At 43.2% G+C, this 17,932-nt stretch overlaps 1 protein-coding gene across 12 annotated transcripts in view; it reads left to right on the top strand.

Moving 5' to 3' along the window:
- Nucleotides 1-17,932, top strand: part of TP63 (tumor protein p63) — a 205,385-nt gene that overhangs the window by 120,046 nt on the left and 67,407 nt on the right. The window contains exon 1 of one of the 12 annotated variants that reach the window (XM_039488807.1): nt 390-457. The exons of the other annotated variants lie outside the window; for them this stretch is intronic. Coding sequence (XP_039344741.1) covers nt 416-457 — 42 coding nt within the window. The 5' untranslated portion in view covers nt 390-415. Of the gene's footprint in view, nt 1-389; nt 458-17,932 lie in introns of those variants that run through there. 12 annotated transcript variants of the gene reach the window in all.

Raw genomic sequence — 17,932 nt, 5'->3', positions numbered from 1 at the left:
TTCTTTCTTTCTTTCTTTCTCTGAGCTTCCAATTTCATATAAAAGTGACAGGAGAAAGTTGTAGTTTCCTTTCTTCTCTCTCGTGTTTTCTCTCCCCCCCCCCTTCCCTTTTTAGAGATTGGTGATAAGGAATTCTAACTACTTAATGAGATGGGAGAGGCCTCTCTCCATTGGAGTGGAGGACTGCAGGTGGCACTTTGACAGATTGGACAGGTAAAGCAAAAGAGCCCCACCTCCTGCTCCTTGCTTATAGTTGGGTATATAAGGGAAACTTAAATTATGCAGAGAGGCACACTCTGAGTCCTGTTATCTTCCAAGTAGAATCACATTTTTAGGGTCTCATAGGGGGTGGGGGGCATTTGTCAAAATCCTGGAGCCAGAAGAGAGGACAGCGGCATTGCTGAATCTGACTAACATGTTGTACCTGGAAAACAATGCCCAGGCCCAGTATAGCGAGGTAAGGATTTTAGGGGGTTTGTTGGCAAACTTGTATTATCGCTTGGCCGCTACGGTGATCTCGGGGCTGGCTATGGAGCATGCATTTGATTTTGAATCTTCTTTCTCTAGCAAATGGCAAGCTTGCGACTTGCAAGGCTAGGCGTTGGAATGAAAATGAAGTTTGTCCAGGCTTAAATTTGGGACAGTAAACCCAGTAGTTCAGTGGGGGATTTATTATATGCAAACTAACTTTTCCTGGCAAAGTAAGGCAAAGCAGTGCTGACAGACTGTATTGAATACACACACACTTGTGTTCATGGGGCTGTATGAACAGTGACTTATTCACTCTTCTTTGATTGCCAAAATTGACACTCATTGTGAAAAGTGGATAATGTTTAAGGGAACAAACCTAAGTGCATTCTAAATATCCGAAGTTACTGTTTAAAATCATAAATAAACAGAGGCTATCTGCTGGGAAAACTTGCCAGAATCCCCACTTGTAACTGTCTTAACTTTGTGCTCTTAAAATTTTCTCTTCCAGTTTACACAATATGATGAATCTATGTAAACAATGTATGTAGCGAGAATGCATTTACTTGTCACCTATTGAGATATTTTGATTTGCATAAGCAAAGGCATTAGTGACATTTGGGCAGTTGAGATAAGCATAAAAATAAAATCTGTTTAAATATTTAACTGATCCGGAGGGTGCAGGGGGGCGAGTAATGCCACATACTGTGAGGCTTTGAGGAAGTTACCTGGGTTTGCAGCAATATTAGCTTACATTCCACAGGGGAGAGCAGCTGTGTTGACGCTCATCAGAATGGGAAGGGAGGAAAAACCTCCACGGAGGGTGTTCCAGATGAAAATGTTTGGCGCTGAGTGCCTCGGATATTAGACCTGCCAGCAGACAGAAGCTCAGTCATTTGGAAAAACAAAACAAAATCCAGTCTCGGGGCAGGGGGTGATAGGCCAGGTGAGAGTTAAGGAAGAATGGCACACTGTGTGTACACTCAGGGATTCACACACTCGGTGTGTGCAAATACAAAAGGCAAGAAAAGGCGACTTGGGAAATGCATTGGATTCAGTTTGCAAAGTCTTCAATGATGCTCTTTCTAATAGAGGACAAACATACAGTGCTTAATACATTCCTGTTCATTTCCTCCACACATTAGATGACTGTCTGATCCATTGGATTATATTTTTGTGTTTCCTTCTAGGTTAATTATAAACTCTTGTTGCCTGTGCAGAGAGAACCTTTCCAAGATCATGTTTGCTTGGCATTGGGGCATTGTTTGGGTCTTAACACTATCTGATCAACTTTCGCTGAATAGCAATGGTAGGGTTGCAGACTCCATACGGTTGACTTGCTGGGTTCGTCTGTCAGAAGCTATGCGCTCGCTGTTCTTCAACAGTTTAAATGCTGTTCATCATAGCTGTGGTCAGCACGGGGTTTTAAAGGCTTCAGCTGTTTTTAGCTTTGAGCACAAAGCAATGAATTTTTGTCCGCTGAAATGTTCCATGTCGTGGAGAGTAAAAACAGATGATCGTGGATTTTAAACAGTGGGTTCGTTCTTTCTCCAATAGAAAATAATAAATCCGTGTGAGATAATTGGGGATTTATTATTATTGCTTAATTTTTAAAATTCAGTTTCTGTGGTGTACAACCCCCACCGCACTACATGATTTTTATAAAACTTTGAACTAGGCACAATTTCCATTTAAAATGTAGGGAATTCAGGATGCTGGGTGATTCGTGGGGAGGGGAAAAAAAAGAAGGAATCTTCAGGGACTGTTAAGATTTTAAGGAGCCAGGGGAGACTAGGGAGAGGAAAGCCAGGGGAATGCATATGGAAAACTAAATTTTTTGGCTAAAACTGGCCAAAATTGTTTGAAGTTTATTATTTTTTTAAAAAAAAGAGTCTTTAACTCATTTAAGGGGGGAGGGATAGCTCAGGGGTTTGAGCACTGGCCTGCTAAACCCAGGGTTGTGAGTTCAATCCTTGAGGGGGCCACTTGGCCCTGCTAGTGAAGGCAGGGGGCTGGACTCGATGACCTTTCAGGGTCCCTTCCAGCTCTGTGAGATGGGTTTATCTCCATATATTCTAACTGAGATTTTTTTGTTCCATTGCATCTTTGACATCTCTGTGATTAGGGGTGAGTCTCCCCCCTCCTTTTATTCTTTTTAAGGACATGGGGTTTGTCTCCCTGTCCCAAAATGTCTCCTTACAACCCTTCTTCCACTCATTGTCGCAACACTTACTGCATGTGTGCTGCCCAGGAGCTAACTCCTGAACTACTTCTGCCTTCTGCAGAGCACAGGGGAGCTGGCAATGCTGCTGCACACTCCACCCTGAAGCTGCAGCGCTAACTGTTGCATAAGACATAATGAAGGGCAGTGTTGTACAAAGACCATTGTAATGGCTGTTAATTGAAAGCATCACTTAATCAGACATGGGGTGCCTTGGAGCAGCCTTTCCTGTAAATGTTGTAAAAAGACCATCCGACTTCCCCCAAACAAGTGAAGGCTTGTTAGGAAATGTTGCGGGGGGGGGACAGGGGAAGGGACGGGAGGAGACGAGCTGTTAAATGAGTGTGACAGGTCAGTGAATCATAACCATCTACGTTGGGAAATGAAAATGAAATGAAGATTGGTCACAGCGTCCATCTATTCTGGCAACTCCAGATCCATTGTGTTTTCATTCCTTGGAGCATGCAGAGGAGAGAGGTAGAAGTGGTTGTAACAGAGAAGTGAAGCAACGTTCATAATGCTGAAGGAGGGAGATGAGAATCATTCTATATATAATTGGAGCACAAATTGCAGTTTTAAGCATTGGCTGGGCAAATGACATCTCTGCGAGTACGTAAAGAACAGTAACGGATGCGCTTCGCAGCGGGGTGCCTGTCGAATGTCAAACTCTCTGCCCTGAGAGCCCATTTGCAAACTATGTATGTAGCACAAAACAGATCAGCCCAAGTTTCAGGGTCCTTCCTGCTAGCCTTGTGGCTGTGGTGGCAGCAGGAGGTGATGATCAAGGCAGAAGAGGCCAGTTGTGGGGACCAATTTCCAGAGTGGTGCAAAGCTCACGGTGCAGGTACCCTGAATGCTAGAGAAGACACTGAGCTGTTCGGTCAGTCATTACTTTCCTTGGTCAAAGCAAATTGAACCGTTGCCCAAAAAAAACGTAGAGAAGGTGAAAATATCTTCGCAAAATTTTATATCGCTCTTTCACTGTATATTCTCGAAGATTTTTCTGCCCTTTGGGGGCGGTTCAGGGAAATATTTCACTTTATAATATGTGAGATGCTTTCCTGTACGATCTTAGCGTCGTTTTTGGACGGGAATGGGGAGCCAGACTCCTGACCGAAGCATTTCAAATGATCAAAGACTCCTGGTTTATGGCCTTCGTTGTGGCTAAACTAGTAATTTCCTTAGGTTTGAGAAATCGAATATATAAATAAACAAAACAACCAGCTGGAGACCGAATGCTACTAAGTGGCTGTGTGTGATTCAGGGGTAGGGCTGCCTTTTCAAGAGGTTTCTCCCGCCCCCCAACTCCATCCCTCCGTGACTCTATCTGCCCCGAAAAGGCTGTCTATCGAGGTCCTGCCTGTAGCTAGTAGTGGCTGGATGGGTCTCCAGAGCTAATCAGCTTCTAGGCCAGCTGGAGATATTGCTGTAGGGGAGCACAGGATGAGACGGTGACGCTCTACCAGATGGTGATATGGGCTCACCCTTTGATCTAGAATGTCCTTTTTTCTAAAGTCGGTTTGCAGTGGGGTTAATTTGTGGTTGAGATTCTGGTATGCAGTAAAACATAGTCAAGGCTGATATCCCATTCCCTGGCTTTTAAATGTTCAGCCCAGACAGCGAGGAGAACCTCAAAAGGACACGGCCCCAGGAGTCGTCTTGAGGTCTCTTCCTTAGCTGTTTTCTTCAGGCTAGGTTTGAGACATGGTGGTTGCAGATTTCAGTGCAGACGACAAAGACCTTTTTCTCCTGGTTCCTTGGCCATTAGCCAAGCACTGCATGAACGGGGAAGGAAACTCTCTCTTCAAAGGAAGCCACCTGGTCACTAGTGCGGGAGATGCTTTATACTGGTGAGGCGCGGAAGAGAGGTATTGGTGAGAACTAACTCCGTCTGCACGGTGCACTTTGTCACCTTGCTGTTTTTATTTTCTTGAGGCTTGGTGCAAAGACCTGGTGCATATTGTGCTAAGGTGGGGTGAGGTGAGTTTTACTGCACGATGCCAACTACAGTACGAGCCGTCTCCCCGGCCTCTCAGCCACCTCTTTATAAAGCTATCCCAGAGCTGGTTCATTTGTGATTTTGCTGGGCCATAGCCTGAGATCTGAATTCTCTGCTTCTAAGGCTGGGGGGTGCTGGTGGGTGGGTTTAAAAAATGTTTTCCTAAAATGTCCTGGGTGGATTAAATTTACTGGGACGGTCAGTCCCATAAGTGGCGTTTACTAAGGTATCACTAGGCATTGCCCTAATATGCCAGGCTATCAGCAGCTCACCAGCAAGGGCAGATTGTGTGGGGTGCTGACACATCTGGTGTCTGGGGATAGCCGTGCCTCCATTTATCCACTCAGCCTGGTGTAATTGCATTGCTGGGACTACAGACCCCCTCCCGGGGTCCATGGCTGCACAGCAGCTCCCGATATGTACACAGGAAACCCCTTGTGACTATGCCTCCTCCGGCTTGATCCGTCCATCTGCTCTACACCATGTGTTAGGCCCCCACAACCCTTATGAAGGCTGGACATCCCTTTCCTATGCTAGCAGGGGTTCATAAGAGTTACAGAGGCTCATCCCTTGGTACAGAGGAACAGAGGTCTCTCCAGGCACGAGGGGTGGGTAAGCCTAACAGCTAGCCCTGTTCCCCCTCTAGGTCTCCCTGGAAAGAGATCAAGCACCCCCTGCTCTTTCCCTGTCCCTCCCTACATTGGTCTGAAGGAACAGGACCTGCCATTTATATCCTGCTTCCCTTCCCAACAGACCTTGGGGGCCTAGTCACATGATCTGGGAGGAAACCAAGCATAGGTGAGACCTGGATCTGGATCCATCTTAAAAGTCCAGCCACCCTTTTACAGGGTCTGCTAGTTTTTTTTGTTTTTTGTTGCTGCCGTGCTCAAGGGACCTTGGTCCATGACAGAGGTGCTGTGTGTTACCAGGGTACAGATAAAAATAGTGGCCCTCCATGCCCTACTCTACCCCATCTTCTAAGTAAGGGATGAGGTTGCTGAATTAGCTCAAGTGCATGGGCATAGATGGCCCAATGCTCTGTCACAAGTGGAGATGTCTGCAGTGTAAATTGCGGTCTTTCACAGCAATAAGCTAACTTAAGTACGTGTCACAGAGGTGCAGGTAGAAAGAATGAACTTGAAGATTTTCACTTTAATATATGCAAATGAAACACAACAGTGTTTTGTCCATCTGGGCTTTTTAAATATTAACACTAACTTGTGAGTTTGCACAAACAAGTGAACATAAGAACGGCCATAGTGGGTCAGACCAATGGTCCATCCAGCCCAGTGTCCTGTCTGCCGACAGTGGCCAATGCCAGGTGCTCCAAAGGGAATAAACAGAACAGGCAGTCACCAAGTGATCCATCCCCTGCCGCCCGTTCCCACATAGTAACACCACATGGCTTTCAAAAAATCGTTTGTGTGCAGAGCTGCTGACTCTGGAATGTTATATGGTGACACATGCCAACGTGTGGAAGAGCCGAATAAAATCGTTGCTTTTCTTTAAAATTCCGTTAGCGCCATTCTAGTAACAATGACAAAATGGTCGGAGGGAGCCCAAAAGTGTGTCAGGGAACTGGAAGATCTTTTGAATTGTTGGCGAAGTGGCAGCTTCCTTCGAGAAGCAATGAACATTGAAATGCCATATTGCAAACGGGTCGTCCGGAAATGGGAACAGGGGCTGTCCCCACTGTAGAAACTTGGCATTTTGTTGAATGGCACAAACTCCCAATTGACTTCAGTCTTTTGTTGGCAAGAAGGTGAGTGAGAAGTTCTGCAAAGTCACTCGAACTTGGGGCGGGTTGAAATCATCTAAAGTTTAGAAATTTTGACCAAAAACTGGCGAGGATTCTTCATGGAAATAAACATTGCCATTTCAGCTGCCTCTATTCTAGAGCCAGCGATTATTTTCATCCAGTCGGATTGGATGGTTTCCATCCTCCACATCCTTTCGCCATCCCCTGCGATCTCAGATTCCATGGAGACAAGCCCAGATACGTTGTCATGGAACTTCCTTAGGAGTGTTTTTCATTTTTTTTTAAATTTTACTTTGGTCTTCTGTTTTAAGACTAATAAAGTAACGGTCTTAAGCCAAGCGAAATTGCTTTTTCCCCCTCCCCCGCCCCAGTATAGAGAAACAACAAAAGCAAGTATTGTCTATTGCATGTCTCTGTTTTCAAACACGCCTTTTTTGCGGCAGCTCTCAGATTATGTTTACTTGGGGTTTTGGCTCTGATTACTATTATATTGTATAGGGGAAAACCAGCAATGCTAGGGTATCTGGAGGAAATGGACCTGCAAGAGGAAAGTGGTGGATGTAGATTGAATAAATATCTTATGTAAGTCATGTACTCTGGCTTGTCATGTCTGTATTACTTCAATTATACTAAAGATGCAATTATATTTCATTACTGTGTTGGATTAAGTGGAGCGGTGTTGTGTTGCTCAAGGGCAAATCTTACCTTTTTATTTACAAAACATTCCCACTAAAATTCTGGAAATGCTTCAGAAGGAAGCTCTCCCGCTGATGGATTTGTCTGCAGTTGCCAATAGAGGCGGTTAAGCCCACTATTCCTCTGGCACCCACCCCCAGCACCTTGGTTGGAATGTGCAGACCCTGCAATGAAATGTAGGACAACTTGTCAACAGGGATTGTGTGAATCATCCTACAAGAGAGTAGCTGCTGATAATGCTCAAGTTCATCTTCCGAGGGTAAAAGCAGAGAGAGAAACTCTTTATTTACCCAGCTCGCCCTGGAATTAGCAATTTGTCGCTTTTGTTAATCAGAATCTAAATGGGAAAAATCACTGTTCGGTGAGAATGTGGCAGTTCAAGTCTTTTCTGAAATATAAACTGTCCAAAACCAGATGTATGTATTTTGCATACGCCGCCATTATTGTGTTCCCATCTTAGCTCTGTGTTCTGCGTATTTTCCTCTGGCTGTTGTTCACCGAGGTTGCTCTCTTCAGAGTGACACAAGCTCAGCCATGTTTAGACATGTGGGTGGGTCTCTCTGGCTGAAAAAACCTGCTGCTTTTGAAAACATTTCCTGTTTTGTTTTGGTTTCTTTACTTATATTATTAAAGGGTTTCTGAGAAATCTTCAAGTCGTTGCTCTCCCAAGCATGGCTTCCCATCATCCTTTTCTTTATTGAGCTGCAGTGAGATGTTGCAGCTATGGGCGGGATTATGTAGCTGTTTTACAATAGGACAAACCGCATGGTGAGATTCTAATAAACAGTCAAATACAGGTAAAGTATGTAGAGTGAACTGTGGTGAACCTGACTTTCCTCTTTGTCCCTTTCAGCTAAATCACAATGTCATCTAGTAAGGATATGCCAGTTTCTACATCAGGTCATAAAGAGGGAGTAAGATTCTTTAAAAAAAAAAATAGTCACATTTTCCAATTTTGCCTCCATATTTGCTTTTCACACAAGTTACTGCAAATACAGAGGTGATGTGATTTAAGTCAACTTAAGGGCTATTGCTGAAGGGGGGTCAAACTGGGGGGGTCACTCCCTCCCTCTGAGGTTATCCTGAGGTTAGGGGATGGGGCTGTCAGCCCCTCCCCCAAACCCTGCTTTTGCAGCATTTATAATGGTGTTAAATATATATATATATATTTTAATTTTATATGGGGGTCAGACTTACTTACTTGCTGCATGAAAGGGGGGGGTCCAGTAAAAAAAGTTTAAACCACACTGCTGTGTGTGTGATGAAACAGAGAGCTGTTGCTTAGGCTAGGAGTCGCAGGAAAAGTTCTCCGTTTCTTGCTGCTGGCAAGGTAAACTTCAGGCTTCTGTAACGAGATCTGGAGTCTAAGGCCAGCTGCTTTTTCCCTTCAGCTAATTTTCTGTCCGAATCAACATGTGCTGGATTTTTGTTTTTTGTCTCTAGACTAGTGATCACCGCTATCCTATGTGTTCCCCATTTGTGGGTGGGGGGGAGTGCTCCCCAGAACTGCTGTTACTGCAGTCAACCCCTGCAAACACTCTTGGGCTTTCCCAACAGTGGCATAGTTCTGAATCTCCCACCACTGCGGCTTCGCCAGGGTAGCAATGGTGTAGGCAGGACAGAGGTGATGCCGATGCACAGGTGAGAGCACTAGGATTGGCAGGCTGAAGTGTGGTGTGTTTGGCACATTTCTGAGCTTCTGCTCAAACGTCACTTCCATTTCACTTGGAAATGGGCCCAGGCGGCAAGGCTGGAGTGTGCTCAGCCCTAGGGTCTTGGCGGAGGCTATTACAGGTGTAGGGGCCAGTTCTGGAGTTTGGCTCTTGATTAAACGCCTCCCGGCCCTCAGGAACTTTGGGAGCCTGATGATACTGGAGAGGGTTCTAGCTTCCTCAGGCTTTATATGGGCTCGGGGCGGGGAGAGATGGAGGTCAAGTGTCTTTCCAAGGGGGAAAGTTTAGGAGGGGAGGTGCAGTAGTTCATGGTGGAGTGCTGTGTGGGGAGGAAAGGGATGGATTGTGTCTTGGTGGGTACAAGCCTCTCTTAGTTTTAATCCGCGTCTAGGAAGCATTGCAAAAAGTTCCGAGGGTCCCTCTGAGCAGAGGGGGTGGGGTGGGGAGCTGCAGACTGTACTGCTCAGACCCCTGCCCAGTGTATGGGTATATGATGGCTGCAGGGGGGAATTGCTGTAAATTGGTAACATCAGCATTTAAGGCTTCAGGAGCACGTGTGAGCTGAATGTAATAGCTAGAGAGAGTTTTGCGTGCGGTGTATCACTACGTACAATGTGTAGCACTGTAAATTATCGTATGCTATGCTCCAATTAACATGTTCAAGTCAGTTGTATTTAAAAAGTGAACTGACCTCTTTGCCATGTTGTCAGCTTACCAATGGCTGTCATTAAAAAGATTTTGAAAACTGAGTAGTGATTTTTGGGTCTCCACCTTGAGAGGCTGTTTTAAGGGCCTGATTTTTCACAAAATACTGAGCAACTGCTGATTAACCGTCAGACCCCTTGACCACCCTAAGGTGGGCACCCAAAATCAGTGATCGCTGCAGAGAATCTCATCCCTCGTTTTTTCACCACCATACAACAGCTTGCTGTTCTGCACTTCATGCCCTGTATGAAAATAGTTTCGTCAGTTTCACCAGCCATCATACAAATAAAAGTAAGTAGTCTGAGTGGTTTTCTTTGGTAGCAGATGAATGTGAAAGAATTTTGTAAGAAGTCTCCTGTCGGTGAAATATACTGGTTAGGTGTGATCTCTAAAACATTACTCACTTCCACTAGAATGACAAGGTCTAACCCAGCCCCACAAACACTAGTTCACATGAAGGAAGCCACTTAAAAACAAACAAACGCACGCACGCATGCAAAAAACTAGCCCATTGAGATCATCCTGATAGTTTGCTCTGTTCAAGATTCTGATGTAAATGTGACCATTTAAAATAAAGGGACACAGGTGACCATGGTACAGATTGAAATGTCCTGAATAATGCATATACAATTGCTCATGCAAAACTATACAAAAATGGTCTGCGTGCACAGTTACTATAATTGCACGCAGTTATGGTAATTTCAGGTGCAAATGACCACTTGGTACCTTGCAGGTCCCTTGGGCAAGTGTTTACTGCAATTGCATTCATACAGTTATGAAAATTTGTGCCATGTATTTGAATGATAAATAGTCTTCTCTGTTTTACAAATAACACCAGAGATTATGCCTGGGTTTTAATGTTGGGTGATAAAAGTGTGTGTGTGGCCAAAACCTTTTAGTCTGGGTATCTACGTTTAGGCTTCTCAAGTTGCTTTATGCTTTAGGCAACAGCAATTCACATTTTTGGCTTTTTTAAAGCAGTCCTGAGTTCATGTACCTCATTGCACTGATTGGGTTGCAAATATTAAACAGGAATATTTAGTTTAGTGGCCATTGGCATTTTTAAAACAATAAATGAAAATCCTGGGGGATTTCTGCTGTTCAGTTTTCTAAAAGGCTGGTTTTATCAAACTTAAATTTTGGTCCAGATTTGGCCTGCTGACATCCATGTAACCTTGGAAGATGCTTCTGTGCGCCTGACCAAGAGAAACAATACTTGTAGGCTCCTAACTTCAACTGGCCACAGCAAATGTGTCCTCAGAACCCTGCTCGTTTCTCTCACCAACAGAAGTTGGTCCCATGACAGATATTCCATCATCCATCTTGTTCTTCAAAACCCAACATTTTGGGAAGACTGGGTAGCACCCAACTACTGGGACTGTGGGGGAATCTTTTTAAAATGTGGCCAATTACAACTCGCTTTTATCCCTGTGAGATAAGTTGAGCAAGTGGGGTGAACTCTATTAGTATGGACTAGCGTTTCGCCTTTTACGGTCTTGTTCTCTGTGCTCAGGAAATAACCAGCCGTTAAGAGTGAACGTGCCCTGCCTTCTCACTCAGTTTTGAAAATATCTTGGCTGACGATGGAGCCAGGGCCAAGCCATTTTAACAGTGTGTCCAGATCTTTGGGATCTCTCACACTTTCTGTAACAACCCTGGTTGGTCCGGAGTGCCAGCCTGAACAGAGACTAAACTGGCCAGTTACACTAGTAGATGTGGTGTTCTCTGTGATTTAATCAATAGACTTTCACATTGGATTGTAATAATTTTTCCTTCCTTTCAGTGGGTAATTTTAAATTGACCTGTTCTGTGTATCCTTCTGTAAATTGCCTTAGAAGCTAGTCCCCCTGAGTATTGTCCGTGTTTGCATAATGGTTCAGTGTTTAAAACAAAACGTATTCTTTGTTAAAATGCAACTATCCAACTAAACGACCTGTTTCTGATTCAGATATTAGCTGACTGGAAATTCCAGAGCTTAACTCTCACCCATTTTGTATTTGTGTTTAAAGCGGATGGATTCTGGTTTAACCTAATATAATTGAGCCAAGATGCAATAGGTGATAGATGAGTGTGTGAGCCGATTGTAATGCATGGTACTGTTACTGACCCTACTCCACTGTTGTCCTGGGGCCCCTTGGCCATGTTTTTTATGGATACATCTACTACCTTTCTGTATGGATGACATCCTGCCAGGCCTGACTAGTAATGTCCTTTCAACTTAATAAAATGCTAAATGTCAAGTGACTGATAATCATTTATGGTTACAGTCTATTGAAAAAAAGTTCAAGAAATTAGGCAATTGTAATCAACTGTAGTAATTTTCCGTCCATTCGCGCTCTCTCCCTCAAATTTTGACAGCATTCAATCAATTCCTCTTCTAATCACATATGTTTTTCCATTGAAAAGAGTTTTTATTTTTATTTTATTTTTTTTCCTCCTGTCCAAACTTTTTGTCACTAGAAATCTTAAGCTGAGTTTTTCTGATATCAAACCATGATTTATGTTGCGGTTCCCTTGGCTGGCATTCGGCCTGCAAACCAGCCCCCAAAGCATGATCATTGAAATCCAGCAGCTTGTCTTTATTGTAGCCCCGTTTTGAGATCTTAGCATTCAGTTATGGCTAGATCTGTTTGTGGGATTTTTTTTTGGTTTTTGTTTTTGTTTGCTTTTTAAAGTGAAAAACTGTCCCTACTTCTTGTCTCTTTGAATATCTATCTACTGACATTCTGTTGTCCAGCCGGTAATGTGAGAGCTTTAGAAGCGTCTGGCCTGCATTTCAGTTTCATTACCTTGTCTGAAGTCTGCTGGTGTTGAGGGATATTAGTTGGTTTGCTTTAAAACTGTGGAACCTGATGCTTTGGAAGATTTAGTGTCCTGAGTACTTGTGTGAAGTATGTAGGAGTAGCTAAGTGACATAACTTTGGTTCACTTTGGTTTTCTGCTATTTATTTTTAAAATGTAAATAGATTGTTGTTTTGATCTGTGTGTGGCTTAGCATGAAGGGGTGCAGCAGACAAGATGCAATGCTTTTAAAAATAAGTGGCCTACGTCTTCAGAAGTGACTCTGCGTTTTGGGGGGACAAGGATGCCCCGATGAAACCACCTTTCTAGATGATTTTTCAGAAGCCAAATGCTTAGCTCTTTCTGCCCAACAAAGCCCCTTTTCAAGGACCAAGAACCCACTTAAATAATGTATTTTGTGGAGCACTCTTTCATTATCAGAGTCTAATGTTTTATTCTTAAATAAAGTGTAAAAGCTTTCACTAATGTCTTACTGTTTTTCTGTGGTGATTACTGAAAATATTTGATGTATAAAAATATATGAGCTGTATAACGATATAAATGATCTGTCTAATTCTGGAGATAATGTAATCTATACCCTAACATGGGCTACACTGTCAGGTTTGATAATCCTGGTTTTAGACTAGCTCTGTTATGTGAACCTGAGGCAGGTGGTAGAAGACCAAAAATGAAAAGCATTTCTCCCTTGGGCTGTGCTGGGTTAGATGGCACCCCGCTGCTGTCTGGCTGGCTGAAAAATGTTTGCAGAGTTCAACTGGATAAGTGTTAACCATGGTGCAAAACTTAACTTGAGCTAAAAAGGAAAATGAACTAAAGTCCCAAAGAACTATGATCTTCAGTGTCAGGTGTCGACTTAAATCCCCTTGGAAAATCGTACCATTGGGGTGCTTTCTTTTAGACCCCAGTTATGCAAACATGTACATATGTTTACTCACGTGAGTAGCCCTGTCAAACTGCTCATGTGCATAAAGTTAGAATCATGCATAAGTACTTGAAGGATCAGGCCCTTCAATTTGTTGGCTCGCATTAATCAAAAGGCTGTGTGGGAATTTTAAAATGCAAACCAAATGCTATCTGCCCTCCCCCCCGCCCCCTCCAGCTTTCAAAGTGAAACAGATGGTTCTAGAGAAATGATCAAACTTGTATATTTTAAAAAAGCCTTTTATGAATACTGTATGGTAAAGAGTATTCTCCTCTGTAAATATAGCAATGTAACAGGAGTGCTGTTTACTCATAAAAAATTTAAAATACAAATGTGTGCCTACTCACTCAGTGAATCTGGGCCACTATCTCTAAAACCAACACCAAAGACTTGAAGTGTAGCTGTGGAGAAGTGTGCCAGAATTCTGGTTGGGAATCTTTATCAGACCTGAACAATGGTAGCAAAATATACTTTCCTTAGATGATAAGCAGGCAGATAAGTGTTTTTATTTATCCTTCCCAATTACATTTTGGCAGATTTTGTAGCTGAACTAAAGGAAGAGCTCTTTATTTTAGTTAGGCAAAATTTTGTTTGCCAGGATAAGCTCATGAGAAATCTAGGGACCCCCTACCACATATACGTACTAATAAGTGAGCATGTGCAATCCAGATAATGTTGCAGTATTTTGCAAGATGTTGTTCATATGGCTATGATACACTGAACCTCAAAATAGCATCCTGTAACCCCCATATTCATCGTTCAGATATGGTTGTGATATTTCATACAAAGTGTGCCATGAAAGGTCGTGATCTGCTGAAAACCCATTGTCCTGTCCAAATATGTATGCGTTAGTGTGCATGAAGTTATGAGAGTTTGCTCTGTGGTTGTTACTGAAATATGTGATAAGTTTGAGATTCTCTACAGCTAGGTGATAAACCACTTATAGGAGGGTGTTAAATCGCCCTTAATCAATAGGGGAGTTGTAATCAAGGGGTTTACAACTCAATGACAGTTGGGCAGGCACCACACAATGGGTGATTCAGTTGCACAAGTTCGCATCAAGGGGATTGCTCAACCCTGTGACTCAGTAAAGCCCACCAGGACATGTCTGGGCAAGTGTTGTCCAGGCACATGGATTGAGGTTATAAAATAAGGGACAGTGGCATCGTGCCTCGGCCTTTCTCTTCCCCCATCTATGCTGAAAGCAACAAGAACGCCGAGAAGAAAAGACTTCAACTGAGGAGACTGGTCTGGGCTTAAGGGAGAAGCCTGTGTATTAAGAGCTGTAACATCCAGTGGGGTGAGAAAATTGCTTGATCTAGATACTGCCTAGTGTAATAAGGTTTAAGATTTAGACAGTGCACTTACCTTTTCTTTGGTAGCAGCTGTTTCTGACCTTTTGTGCCTACCACTTACCATCACTTAAAATCTCTCTCTGTGTAGTTAATAGACCTGTTTTATATTTTACCTAAAACTGTGTTTTGATTGACGGGCTTGGGAAATTTGCTCAGGTTTTAATGTGGCTAATGTGTGTCCCCTCTGCACATGGAGGGCGGGGTGGACTGGGTAATAAACGTACCCTGATCAGGCTTCCGACCAGGGCAAGACGGTACAGCTTTGGGGTGCAAGGCTGGGGGGAATTGGCTGGTGCCTTTGTGTGATTTGTGAGTGGCTCAGGGAGCATTCATGTGATCACAGCACCTGGAGGGGTTTGCTGCTTGTCATTAGCAAAGCATTGTGAGAGACAGCCCAGGCTGGAAAATGAAGGGGGCACAGTGGTACCCAGTTCCAGGTTGTACCCCGGGGATCCCATCACAATGGCATGGCCACAGCTTAAGGCTAAAAGATTTTTTTCCCCTTTATGAACTTTTTCTTTTAAATATAACAGTTGTTATTTGTATTACTGAGATTGGAGCCCCATAATGCAAGGTGCTGTACATGCAGAGTAAGAGGCCATCCCTACTCCCAAGAGATTATCATCTAAATAGAAAGAGAAGGATCACTCTGCCCATTTTACACGTGGGGAACTGAGGCACAGAGAGGCTAAGTGACTTGCCCAGTGTCACACAAGAAGTCTATGGTGGAGCACAAACCTGAATCCAGGTCCCTAGAGTCCTAACCACTGGGCCGTCCTCCTTCTAGCTAGAGGTGATGGAAGTGATGTATGTTACACTGAAGGAGCATCATCCACTTTCACAGTAGTTCTGAACCATTTTCAAAGTCTTAGTCTGACTCAAATTAAAACCCTTCCATCCAGCTAGATATTGGTGGAAACAGAGGCCAGTGACACAAACCAAGTGGTGTAAGGTTATTCCGTCTTCTCATCTCCGTTACACTCTCAATGTCAGTTTGAAACATGGTTCCAGTATAGGGCTGCGGGTGGGGTCTTCTGTGTCCTGATGCATTTTTTAGTACTTGCACAAGTACTAAAAAATGTGCTATTTATAATATTATGTTAGTTTTGTCCTCTGACCAACTGGTAACGCTGCCTGACTCTCATTCATCAGGAGCTCCATTAATGTTAATAGTAGAGCATCTTCTGTAAACCAGAGTACTTTAAACCCCGTTCTCTCCCCAGTCCCAAAAAACAAATCCCAATCATAGGATGCTTCAGGAATGTGTGAATTTAAATCTTGCTTGAAGCTGTCACATCTGGGAAACTTGGCATCTGGATAGTTATAACTAGCCTTAGAAACCATTTAAATAGCAACTGAATAAAGGTCTGTTGTTGAAAAGGAATTTGAAATTCCACAATACGTTCCTTCTTCAGAGTGAAAACACCAGTACCAATTTGCTTGCCATTAGTCCTGGAATTATTAGTCCTGGTGCTTTATGTTCACTGCGGCTCAGGATTCAGTGTTGCCTGGAGTCTCTTGGCCAGTAATACTAGTTGTGGTGGTTTGAGTAAAATACTGATCTGAGTACTGAGATTTGAGTACTGATCTATACTGAGACGAAACTTCTAAGAAGCTAGGTTTTCTTATGGCCAATAGTGTGGATAGAGGTTACTATTCTGCCTGGTCTCTGGAGTTTCCTGTCGTGTTCTCAGTCTGGCCCATGTCTGCAATTAGATTGGGCACCAAGGGTGACACCTTTTTGAAGGTTTTCCCAGTAGCCGGGGAATGTTTGAACCACATAGAGTTTCTTGATCTATCGGTGAGAGGCATGATATCTCTGTGGCAAGGAGCTCTTCCAGGTCTGCATTTCCAGGGCGGGTCCTGTGGATTCCACTGTACTTGGGGAGTAACTCTGCTTAAAATCCTAGTGGTAAAGCAATATGGGGCAGAAATTATTTCCACCATACTGCCGCCCACTCTATCCCCTATCGTGTGCTGTTGCTGTCAGATGTAAAGAGATCCATTGTACTTCCCTAAAAACTGGCGGCGTTCTAAAGTTACAGAGTAGCTTTTTGGCAGAGGTGATACAGGCGCTGACAAAGACCAAGGTGAAAATGGTCAACTCTTCCATCCATTTATCAAAGCATTCACAATTTCCACTGGGATGAGAAGCAATAACCGAGGTACAGCTGGAGCTGGGCTGCAGACATTTTTTATCATGGACATTCTCCTGAAAAGTTTTGTTCTCTTGTGCGATTTCACACAAGCCTCCATATCTGAGCTCTGTTCAAGCTGGCAGATCTTCGACTATTAGAAGTGTTTGCACATTGAATCTAAAAGCTGTCTTCATTCTAAAAATGTGCTGATTGTTACTTAAGGCACCTCAAAGACTGCCTCACTATTTTTTTTTGTTACACTACTTATTTTAGAAGTTTTTAAGAGGTTTACAAGTCTTTGCGATGTAAATATCAGACACAATGCAATAATATTTCAACCGTGGGCTTTCATTTAGTGAACTGTTACCATGTTAGAATGAGCATCTTTACCCTCCCCTGACATGTTGGAAAACTGCCTCATTTTTACTGGGGTGGTGGGAGGGAGGAAGCATTATTCTTGCACAGAAATTAAGTGACTCTAGTTAGAAGTACACATTCAAAACACTAGGTGCACTGATTAGGGTCAGGTTTCAAAGTAGCGGCCCTGTTAGTCTGTATTCGCAAAAAGAACAGGAGGACTTGTGGCACCTTAGAGACTAACAAATTTATTCGAGCATAAGCTTTCATGGGTTACAGCCCACTTCATCGGATGCATGGAATGGAACATACACTATGAAGATATATATACACACATACAGAGAACATGAAAAGGTGGGAGTTGCCATACCAACTCTAAGAGGCTAATTAATTAAGATGAACTATTATCAGCAGGAGACAAACCTTTTGTAGCGATAATCAAGATGGCCCATTTCAGAGAGTTAACAAGAAGGTGTGAGGATACTTAACATGGAGAAGTAGATTCAATTTGTGTAATGACGTGGGCTGTAACCTACAAAAGCTTATGCTCAAATAAATTTGTTAGTCTCTAAGGTGCTACAAGTCCTCCTGTTCTTTTTGTGAATACAGACTAACAGGGCCGCTACTCTGAAACCTGACCCTAATCAGTGCACCTAGTGTTTTGAATGCCCCCTAGTGGTGGTACTTATTATAGTACTACTTAGTAAAGGAAATACCTTTTGGACCATACTTCCCAGAATCTCTAACCGGAAGTTGGGTGTTTCTGTGTTTGAAGATGCGAAAGATTATGTCATGATTTAATAATGATACATTTTTTAAAAATGTTTTTTAAATTCA

Source organism: Mauremys reevesii, linkage group 9 (genome assembly GCF_016161935.1).
Source record: "Mauremys reevesii isolate NIE-2019 linkage group 9, ASM1616193v1, whole genome shotgun sequence".
NCBI classification, from domain to species: domain Eukaryota; kingdom Metazoa; phylum Chordata; order Testudines; family Geoemydidae; genus Mauremys; species Mauremys reevesii.
This window is presented reverse-complemented; position numbering and strand designations above follow the sequence as displayed.